The following is a 12,021-nucleotide window of genomic DNA, read 5'->3' on the forward strand; positions in this document are numbered from 1 at the left end:
TGGGAGGTAATTGCCCTACTGAGCTCATGGCTTCCACTAGTAACATAACCAATGGCTTGTGAGGAATGTGATTTATCAACCTGAAAACATTATTGAGTATTCTATTCTTCTTATGATTATTCATTCATTCAGCAAATGTTTACTGTGTACTTCCAATGGCCAAACCATGTGGTTAAGATTATCCAGGTCAGATAAACGTTAAATTCTTCTCAGTCTGAGAACTTGCAATGATAGGCCTTATCACTATCATTCACAATTTCTGCCTTTGCCATGTCACAATGTCCTCTGACTGATGCAACCTCTGGCAATTTTGAGCCACTGCACGAACTTGGATTTGGGAGAATGGAAGCAGTACTCTGCAAGGCCCAAGAAACCTAGGTTGATAGGGATTGGAGGGCCCCATGGACATCGCAGAAGCCTAGGAAGCTCGGATGACTACAGGGACTCAAGGATGGGAAAGACATTCTCAAACATCTTTTTTTATGCTTATGTTTTTTAAATTTCCATGATGAAGGACACAGGTGCAGAGTTTCTGGGCAGGATGGTCCCGTGAGATCCTTTCTCTCAGACTCTGGTCAACATATTTGCTTGACTTGAACCCAAGAGGCTTGGAGATGGCCCTCCTTTTCTAATCCATCCACAGGGGACAAGAAGAATAATATCCAGGAGGCAAAAATGTCTGATAAATATGCCCTGTTCTTTCTAGATTTTGCCTTTGTCCTAAACAGAGGCCTCCTGTACGTCTCACATCATGCTTCTCCATGTGAGAGAGACTGTTCAATGTCTGGGCATCCATTAGAAAAGGAAAGTCTTAAGCAATAGAGAATCTTTCTGTAGTTGCATGAACAACAACCCCCAGTCACCTTAGTGTGCCCTACTCCCTGACTCTTTAGAGATTTGGGATAGTGGCCATGGGCCTGGAGAAACTGGGTCTCTTCTTCTCTACATTATTTGTGATCTTGTTTTTGCCATTTTCTTGTTTTGAGTACCACATGGAGAACAGTACTTGTCACTTAGAAAGAGCTTACAGTCCCACCTACAAAAAAGAAGGGGACCTAGTCATAGGGGGCTTCTTCTCCTTGTATCAGAAGATAGAGCTAACATATCACAAAGTTTTCTTCCAAGGTCCTCCCCTCTGGACTGCACCGCGTGTACAGTGAGTGGTTGTTCTTATTTTTCTGATTGATGAAATGGTCATCTATATTTCTGACTGACTTATTTGTTGCTCAGTTGTGCTTTATTTGGTTTCACAGGGTTGTTGAAAGCAAAGACCTGGGTTTGACAATTTTAGAAGCCTGGTACCCAGGAAGCTGAAAAATTAAAAGTTGTACTAATGTGCAGTGCAGCAAGCAGAGAAATTAGCTTTTCATACATATCTACATCGCAAAGTAAAAAGAGATTCATCCACCAGGTGAAAAAACTCACCTATTACAAAGATGAGCAGATGCATGAGGGAGGAAATATAATCAAAATTGTTGTTCAGGTGGCAAACTCTATTTCTTAAGAATGGGCTCATTGACAACTGATTATTGGTACCAAATATGGGAGGAAATGTTCCTTATTGGAACAGTATATGAGGCAGAAGTTCTTGAGGTCACCTATCACTGCCAGGCTTGGGTGAGGTTTGGTAGGAAGAGTTTCTGCATCCTTATGGAGCAACCTAGGGAAAGATCTAGTGTTAACTATCTTAGGTACCAGAAAAGAGAATGAATTCAGAATACTCCAGTCAGTCCAGATTTCCATCCAGTTCAAAGCATCAAGCCTCCTCTGCCTGATAGAGAGTTACCAAGCGGAAAGCAAAATGCTTATCATTGCTTATAAACTCTGACGGGCATTAGGACTACTTGCTCTAAGTGACTCCATATTGGAGATCTATCATTATAACATTAAAATACATGTAAAACACCAATAATATAAAGTTCACAATGACTGTAAGTGCCATATCTATCAAGCCATTGACAACGTTCATTAATTGGACTGAGTATTCAATCTTTTTATATGTACATAACATAAACTAGAGGGCATATTTCTCTCAAATATACACTATGTGCAGGCCATGAGCAAGGGATTAACAAATGAAAAATGACCCTGGAATCAAGAATTGTTTTATTTACCATCATTGCAATCTTCCCTATATTTGAGATGACCATTTCTGTAAATAATTCCTCCTCTGAGTAATGAGACTGCTCCTTATGGAAGTTTACTCAGTATTATCCCCAATCCTTTCCCTTCCCTTCCTTTCCCTCCCCTTCCCTGCACTTCCCTCCTCTCCCCTTCCCTCCCCCGTCCCTCTCTTCCCTCCCCTTCCCTTCCCATTGCCTATCTCTCACTTCTACATCTTAAAATGATTTTGAAATTTTAGGAGGGGACATAATGATTTTACCTGGTTTGGGAATTACGCTTAGGAGGTCATTACAATGTGGTCAGTGATAATGGCACATGGTTGTCTTCTAGGATATCTCCTAATTATTTCTTTGTGCCTTATGTACCCACAAAGTGGAATTTTGCTAAGACTGGGCATGGGAAGTCTCTGATGACTATTTCTTTTCCTCTTATTTAATTCTTTTCCATTTGCATGACAGGCAATACTTCCCTCAAATTTCTCCTTCTCAATCCTTCCTCTACTTAAATATTCTTGGTTATTTCCTTCTTTTCTGATAGAATTTCTTGATCTTGTTTTAGTTTGGTTATACACCTACTCTGTGAATGGAGGAGGTACTACAACTATCACATGAGTAAAATATATGTTTAAAATATTAACTAAGTAATCTAAACATTAAAAATATCTTAAAGTATTAACTTTAGGGTAGTTCACTTTTAAAGGCTAAAAACATGTGTTGCACATCAATTTTCTGAATACACTGGAAAGAACCCCAGTCATTTCAAATGAAATGACTCAAGCATCATCTTTTCCAAGGACCTAGTGAATGATCAGAGGGCAGTTGATCAAACTAGCAGATGACACAGACCTAGGAGGGTGAGATAAAGCATGGCACGAGAAACTCAGGATACCATACAATCTTAGGAGATTCAAGGATGGCACTGCATCAGTTGAGGAAAAACTTAATAGTGATAAATGCACCCTTCAATCTGCCTTCCAAATCAACAGCATAAGGAAAGCGGTGTGGCTACTATCAGGAAAATGATTTGATGACTGTAGTGAACTATTAAGTGATTTAAAGAGACGAATTTTCTGTCACAAAGAATGTGGTGGTTTTTCAGTGCAAGACACTAATCAGACCACATTTGGTTTATTATGTTACTTTCTGAACACAGCATTATAGAAAATGGTGCAAAAAGTTTGAGAAGAAGTAGAAAAGGGCAAGAAGTATGACAAGAGTCCCCTACAAATCATGTTGAATGCACTGGAATGATTTTAAAAAGACATGATAAAAGTTACCATAGACCAAAGCCTATTGATTTGGAAGACATTTTTATCTGGGGGCTTAGCCCTCTGAGTCATAACTAATAATTTAAGTTATGCAAATGAAGTATTGGTTCCCATTGGATATTGCATGATCCTCCTCAATGGAGTTTTTTTAAAAAGGGCAAAAAAACCCTCATCACATATATTGTTGAGATTAACCTTGTGTTTTAACAACCCAGCTAGCAGCTTTGGTGGGGGCTTAAGATCCCTCCCCCACAGCCGAGACCCAGGAGGCTGCTGGGACCCAGGAGGCTGCCAGGACGCCGGGAAAGCACAGGTTCTTTTTATCTGCTTAAACAAGGAAAGCACAGTGAAGGGGTTGACCAGCTTACTTTAATCCAACATTCAGTTAGCATACAGACAACAATCAGTTAGTTCAGGGGAAAACGCCAGCATTCAGTTAGCATTCAGTTAGTTCAGGGGAGCATACAGACAAGCATCAAGAGACAGACCAAATACAGATTCATTGACTTACTTCAGGGGGAAAAACCAGCACCCCGAGGTTCAAAACATTCATTTAGTTCAGGGAAAAAACAAACCAGCATCCTGAACCTCAAAACCAAAACACAAACAAATTACAAATATCAACAGACAGACCCAATACAATTCATAGTTACCAACATCTGGGCTCGGCCCGAGAGCAAGGGCTGACCCAGAGTCACGCTTGCTTGCTGCTGCTCCCACACCAACCGGAAGAGGAAAGAGAGAGCTTCAAACTGTCCTCTCCCCTCTTATAGGGTTTTTGACATCATCAAGCGCCGCCTGAATGACCAGGGCCAATTGGTTCTTGACTTGGCCCCTCCCCCTAGCATAGACATTAACACCTCCCCTCAGCCAGCCCCATGACTCATCACACAGGAAGTTTTCTGCTTCCTGACATGCTCTCTAGGCTTCCTGCCCCGGAAGAGCAAGCAATGAGGTAAGCTGAGTCATTCAAAGAAAACAAAGGCCATTCTGGTTACACTCCACCCCTCACAATGTTCTAGGATGCACAATCCAATCATAATTTAAATTAAATTATATATCCTAGAACATTGTGATCCAATTACCCAGGAAACTAAAACACATCATTCACAATAAAGCAAAACATATCATTCAGTGACATTCCCAAACATTGGCTTACGATTCAAATGCGATCCACCCCTAGATCCCAGCAATATAATCTCTTCAATCAATCATCCCCAAAATTATTAATAATTCAAATGTCCACCCCTAGATCTTTGTATCCATTACATAGGATCAATAATATAATAATAAAACAATATAGCAAGGATAACACAAAATAAGTACTCAGACACTACAATCATTCCCCCCCACCTCATACAACTGGGGCTCAAAATCTTGGGGTAAGGGGTGAAGGTCTCATTTTCCATAGCTTCTTCATGCTGAAATTGGACGTAGAGGTGTGCCTGCCCCAAAGAGTCCCATTCCAGAGGTCAGTTCTTTCAGCAAGCTGGCAGGAATTCCAAGAATGCTACATGCTTAGGCAGTCACCGGAAAGTGCAGGGTACTTAAGCCTAAAGGAGACAGAACTAGCAACAAAGTTAACCAAAACAAAGAACAAAAAGAGTACGCAAGTATGGGCTATTATCTTTTAAATAAAATCATCTCAAAGAACAAAAAAGTAGGCAAGTATGGGCTATTATCCTTCAAACAAAATCATCTCCAGTTTGGTTGAGATTTCAGTTATGCAAAGATCCAATATCAGAAGCCAAAGTCAGGTGGGAAATGTTTCTTTTCAAAAGGAACACGCTGAGGAAGCCAAGAGGATCCCACCCTAGATGGAGACTAGGATTGTCCTCCCAGCCTTTCCCCAGATGTATAAGCTTTCCTCTGTTAATCACATGAGGCCACCTTCCCTCCGAGTATGACTTCATCTGGCTTCCGTTTTACCCATACCTTAGCTCCCAACTTTATTCTATCAATGGAGCAAGACACTTTTGCTCCTGTTTCAAAACTCCATGTACAATATAATCTCGGGACATTGGCCCTTTCAGCACAGTCCTCCGGGGCCAGGCTTATCAGCTTAAGCCCTGGGAGGAAGGGATTATCTCCTGCTCTGGGCCCCTGGGAAACCTCGCCCAGCACTTCCACTTGCCTGTTTTCCTTCAGGCCTTCCTTGCTCCTAAGGCTCCAAAGTACCCGCCTGTTTTCCTTGCTCCTGAGGCTCCACAGAACCATAGCCACCTCAAGTACAAAGAGCAGTACAAAAACAGGGAAACATTCAACCAACCCAGCACCCCAAAACGCCATGCTCTCTTGTTAAAGCCAGATCCTGCTGACTACGCCATATGTTTTAACAACCCAGCTAGCAGCTTTGGTGGAGGCTTAAGATCCCTCCCCCACAGCCGGGACCCAGGAGGCTGCCAGGACGCCGGGAAAGCACAGGTTCTTTTTATCTGCTTAAACAAGGAAAGCACAGTGAAGGGGTTGACCAGCTTACTTTAATCCAACATTCAGTTAGCATACAGACAACAATCAGTTAGTTCAGGGGAAAACGCCAGCATTCAGTTAGCATTCAGTTAGTTCAGGGGAGCATACAGACAAGCATCAAGAGACAGACCAAATACAGATTCATTGACTTACTTCAGGGGGAAAAACCAGCACCCCGAGGTTCAAAACATTCATTTAGTTCAGGGAAAAAACAAACCAGCATCCTGAACCTCAAAACCAAAACACAAACAAATTACAAATATCAACAGACAGACCCAATACAATTCATAGTTACCAACATCTGGGCTCGGCCCGAGAGCAAGGGCTGACCCAGAGTCACGCTTGCTTGCCGCTGCTCCCACACCAACCGGAAGAGGAAAGAGAGAGCTTCAAACTGTCCTCTCCCCTCTTATAGGGTTTTTGACATCATCAAGCGCCGCCTGAATGACCAGGGCCAATTGGTTCTTGACTTGGCCCCTCCCCCTAGCGTAGACATTAACACCTCCCCTCAGCCAGCCCTATGACTCATCACACAGGAAGTTTTCTGCTTCCTGACATGCTCTCTAGGCTTCCTCCCCCGGAAGAGCAAGCAATGAGGTAAGCTGAGTCATTCAAAAAAACAAAGGCCATTCTGGTTACACCTTGTGATGTATGGTTTGAGTCTTCACACAGTTGCCAGAACAACATTCCAAAACATTGGTGTACCTACCCATATCACTCCTCTGCTCTAGCCCCGAAGAAGCCCATCAGCAACTCAGTGTCTGTAAGAGGACATAAGAGCTCATCTGCTGAGTTCCAACAGCCTTTCAGCCTCTGACCCATGCCTTATCACCCTTTGTAGACTCATTTCAACATTCCTCTTCAAGTAATCTACACTATACCTGCCTGATTTACTTGCCGCACCTCATCTATGAAATTACACCTCCTTTTATGTTATCTTTGCATAGGCAATTACCCATGCTTGGAAGGTGATTTCACATGGACATGGATATTCAAATTGTTTGCTTCTTTTTAAATTAATCTTGAGTACCAGCTACTACAAGAAATTTTCTCTGAGTTTTCCAGTTAGTATAACCAAAGTACAGAAATTTCATTGCATTTATTTTTATTTACATATTGTGTATTTGTGTGTGTGTGTGTTTGTGTATAGGTGATTTCTCATCAACCAAACAGAAGGTTGAAATTTACAGGATTTTAAATTTTTATTTATTCTGATCCCTAGCAATTAGTACAGTCATAAACATTAATGGGTGTGTGTATACACATACATTGGTATGTATTTTTGTGTATGTGTAAACATATACACACATATGCATTCACATATACACACATATACATGTATATACATATTCATACATATGCATAGATACACACATACACATATCAAAAAAATAGAAAAAAATCCCTGAAGGATGGACCAGTGATGGGTCTTTTCCATTTTGGAAACAGTCCCAATGATTTCTATTTGAGCCTTGCTGAACTCAAACTCCACATTACTCCCAGTGGCAACTTATTCAAATACTACTCAGGTGCTATTAAATAGACTTAAGAAAGTCATAAAGTGTTGTAGAATGAATCTACTACCAATTGATATTACATTATCCTGATTGGGCTCTCACTACAGCAAGGCAATAGGTGTAGTATTTCCCAAGTGAATGCTGATTCTTCTTTCCACAGCAGCTATTCCAAATCTTCACTTGCATTTGCAAACTTCCAATATCAGCTCATTCCCCACATTTTCAGCTGTGGACATTGCCTTAAAATATCTTGAGAAAACAGAAGCCTTTATTTTGATCTTCTCCTTCCCTTTTCTCTATATTCAATGTCCTATTCACATAATTATCCATTCTCTCTCCATTTCATCTAGTGTATGATGAAGATATGTATACAATCATTTCTACAATCATAGTTTCTACCAAACTATAATCTTTTACACTTGTATCCCCTTTTCCCTTCACTCGATGACTTCCCAAGAAGAACTCATCACCCCTTCTGCGAGCACTGAAATGGGTACCTTATTGGCTCTCCTGCCACACATCTCTTCTGACATTTGGTATTCTCCCCAGTGATGTCAAGGGATTTTCATAAAGTACAACACTTGACATGAAACTTTCCTATATCCCAAATTTGAATTCTATTCTAATACCACTCTGGTCAAAATAAACTTCACAAGACTTTAACACCTCCATACCTTGGGCCCCACCTAAATATCTAGCTAGCTAACTATATTTATATCTATGCTTATACATATTGTCCTTCACGACCTTTGTGAACTTTTTTTAAAAAGCCAAAGAGAGCACACCATTCTTCATCTTCCACAAACCAGCTCTCATTTTTGCTTTTGGAAATACTGTCTCTTGAGGAAAGCAGTCTCTCCTCACTTCCATATCTCACAATTCCTAGTTTCAGTTATATTTCCACTCATTTGACATGAAGCCTTTATTGCCCCCTGTATCAGTTAGACAAGATTCATGACCTTGATCACGACCATGAACATGCCTGTATGGTTCAGAATCACAAAGTATGAAAAACTCTCTAGGTAGAAGGCAGAGGGAGTATAACATTTATTTAGACAGCAGAGGATCAAATCCCAAGACCAGTAACTCCAATTCAATATAGCAGTAATTATATTCCAAAACCAGTAAGCCCACATCAATGTAGTAACAAGGAAATTATAACACAGTATTATAGCAAGGAACCAATTCATCCTGTAACCTTCCCCCCACCCCTGCTGGGGCCTCCCTGTAAAAACCCATGAATCCTAACTGTCAGCTTGCCTGGATTTTCTCACCCCTTAATTCTCTGTCCTCTGTAGCTCCCTGGTTTCCACTCTCTGCTCTGCACTCTTTCTGCAGCTTTGTCCTCTCCAAGCTCTTACTTCTCCTACTTGGGCTGGATTCTAAATTCTCACTTCTGAATTCTGACTTCTTAATTCCCATGTCTCAGTGGCTACCTCCTGGTTGTATATATTCTTTTTAAAGACTGAGGGCTTCATCTCCAATAGGCAAAAGGGCGTGGGCCTGTAGCTTAGCATCTCTTTAGCAAAAGCATGTGGGAAGGATATTTTATCACTGATTGGCACCACAAATGTGTAGGCCTGCCTCTAATAAGGCATCCTTTAACTGGCCCCACCTGAGGCCAGTTGAATGGGTGGGAAAGATCTTTAATCACATTCTCACCACATACCCCCCCACCAACAACAAACTATTAGTAACTTCCTCCAAATCATATTTTCCATATTTGTCTCTAATTTAATGTACTGTTTGCCATGTGGACATGTTTTCTCCGTGTGCTAGAATGTAATCACTTTGAGAACAGGTTTTTTTTTCCACTTTTGCCTCTACAACCCCATGACTTGCAAATGCCTGCACTCTACTAGGGGCCTTATAAATGCTTGCAAGCTGATTGAAATCACTTGTTAGTCCTTTGAGTTTCTGCACATTGGGAACTCCAGGTTCCTTCAGTTTACTACATTGTGAATTTGAGACTATTTATTTAACTTCTCTTTCTCATTCTCGTTGTCTTCTCTGTGGCCTTAGACATCCTTAATCACTCTCTCCTCCCTGACGCTCTCCTCTCTCTAGGTTTCAGGAAGCAGGTTCCTATGTTTTTCTTCTCCATTTATTTCTGTTACTTCTCTGTCTCCATTGCTGGATCCCTTTCAGATCACATTTTCTAACCATTAACCATCTGTCTGTAATCCACTCTACTACTTCACTTGGCTGTCTTATCAGCTTCCATGATTTACAGACCATCTCTATGCAGATGATTCTCAGATTTATCTAATTTGGCCCAAACTCTGTGGATGTCACATGTCTTATCACCAACTGTGTTTTTGGTATCTTGAACTAAATGTCCAGTGGACAGCTTAAGTTCTGTATATCCAAAACTGAAATAGTTTTGTTTTGCCCCTAAACTCTTTCCTATTACTGTAGAAGGCAAGACCATCCTCCAATGCCCTCTAGGGATTCCCAACCTTGGAGCAATCTGATATTCTTCTCTATCACTTTCCCCACATATCCAAGCTGTTGCCAAGGTCTATCAATTTAAACTTGGCAATATCTATTAAATATATATTTACCTGCCTGCCTGTCTGTCTGTTTTTCTACCTCTTCCCCCCCCACCTTTCTCTCTCTCTCTCTCCCTCTCTCTCTCTCTCTCTCTCTCTCTCTCTCTCTCTCTCTCTCTCTCCATCCTCCCTCTCTACATCTCTTATGTGTGTGTGTGTTTGAGTACTCTTTCCCATTAAGATGTAATCTCCTCGAGGACAGGACTTTCTCTTGTTGCTTTTTGTATCCCACTGTTTAGCATAGTACCTGGCACATAGTAGGTGCTTAGTAAGTTTTGATTGATTGATTTCCTGGTTCTCAGCTATCCTGCTTCTAAGACAGGAACCTTGTTTCCTTAACTGAATAAGACAGGAGAATGAACTATACAACTGAAAAAAATAGGGCCTGAAAATTCTAAATTTGGAGAATTATCCTGCTGTACTTCAGGCAGTTATTTCAGAAAGAGTGAGTGACTACTTCACCTTGAATCCTTCATTGTAACCCATTACATTTTCATGAAAATCCTACTTTTGAAACACATGTATTCCATTTTCACCCCAACATATGAACTTAAAAATTATCATAATACATCTATAAGCTGTGTTAGCAATATATATTTCTATTCCAAGCTAACATGTTTTGCATGGTGAAGGAGGCCATTAAAAATAAAGGGTATTTAGATCAATGAGAACGGGAGGATAGGGGAGAAATCCTTGGAGGGGGGAAAGCAAGTCACAGGAGGGCGATGTAGTGGGAGTAAAGTAGAGGAGCCAGGAGGGACAGGAAACAAGAGATATGTACATACGAAAAAGCAAAGATCAGGAGCAGAGTATGTTTGGAAAGTGTGTGTCTAGACATGCATGTATATATGTATAAGGGTAAGTATATTATATTAGGAAGGCAGAATTTATGATTTCAAAGAGAATCTCATATGTGCCTAAAAGGTCCGGAACCGCAGGATATAAGGAATTCTCTAGGCAGAAGGCAGGAGAACTAAAGCATGTATTTACACTCCACAATAACAAGCCCACAAACCAGCGTCCCCATTTTGATATTTTCATCAAAAGCTTCCAGGCCCAATAAGTCCGCCTTACAAGGGTAATCAGAAGGCCACAGAGAAGCGAGATGGTATAAGGCAAAATCGTATACATGCTTCCCCTCTACGGTAAGAAGATTACCCACTAGCCTCTAGTCAGCTCTGCTACCAGCAGCTCAGCTTCGGCTGTAGGCGTCTCTGGCTCCAACCGGAAAAGGAAAGGAGGATCTTCAAGCTGTCCTCTCCCCTCTTATAGAGTTTTTGACATCATCAAGCGCCGCCTGAACGACCAGGGCCGATTGGTTCTTGACTTGGCCCCTCCCCCAGCGTAGACCACGTTAACATACCTCCCCTCAGCCAGCGCGACGACTCATCACACAGGAAGCTCTGGTCCTGCCCCGGAAGAGCAAGCCCCAGAGTCCAGGGAAGCTCAACGAGGCGAGCTGAGTCATTCAAAGAAAACAAAGTCCATTCTGGCTACATATATATGTGTATGTGTATGTGTATGTACATATGAAGAAATATATCTAAATTAAATTGTAGCCTTCTCAGGGAAAGGGGGAGGGAAAAAAGAACAACATTTAAAAGTGCACAGCAGAGAACAAAAGAAAATACAAGGAAACAAAGGAAAGATGGACCATTCTCAATACAAGGTGTATTATTTATCATGCAGGCTTTCTGGAAATGAAAATTTATTGTTACATGTTATGCATGCTCTCACGTTCTCCTATGCACATGAAATGCTTTTTTTTCGTTCTTAATTGGTATATAAATTTCAATATTACAGGTTATGATATATGTTTTTTTTCTTTTCTCTGTTTTGTATTTGTGTTCTGGTAAACTAAAAAAAATGAAAAAAAAACTCTAAATTGCAAGTTCAGGATTAGAAACTCCTCTTTCTACATTTGCGCAAGATAGAAACTCAGACAGCCTATTAAACTTAGTTCCACTGAAAGACAAGATATAATCTAATACCAAAAGAACTTCATCATTTCTTTGTGTGTGTGTGTGTGTGTGTGTGTGTGTGTGTGTGTGTGTGTGTGTGTGCGCGCTCTTGAAAGGATTTTAGAGGATGT

At 41.0% G+C, this 12,021-nt stretch overlaps 1 protein-coding gene across 1 annotated transcript in view; it reads left to right on the forward strand.

Annotated features, from left to right (window-relative positions):
* The first annotated feature begins 911 nt into the window (after positions 1–911).
* Positions 912–12,021, forward strand: part of LOC118855194 (vomeronasal type-2 receptor 26-like) — a 40,628-nt gene continuing 29,518 nt past the window's right edge. Inside the window, exon 1 of the mRNA XM_036765284.1 lies at positions 912–1,156. Coding sequence (XP_036621179.1) covers positions 912–1,156 — 245 coding nt within the window. The remainder of the gene's footprint in view (positions 1,157–12,021) is intronic.

Source organism: Trichosurus vulpecula, chromosome 6 (genome assembly GCF_011100635.1).
Source record: "Trichosurus vulpecula isolate mTriVul1 chromosome 6, mTriVul1.pri, whole genome shotgun sequence".
Classification (NCBI taxonomy): Eukaryota; Metazoa; Chordata; class Mammalia; order Diprotodontia; family Phalangeridae; genus Trichosurus; species Trichosurus vulpecula.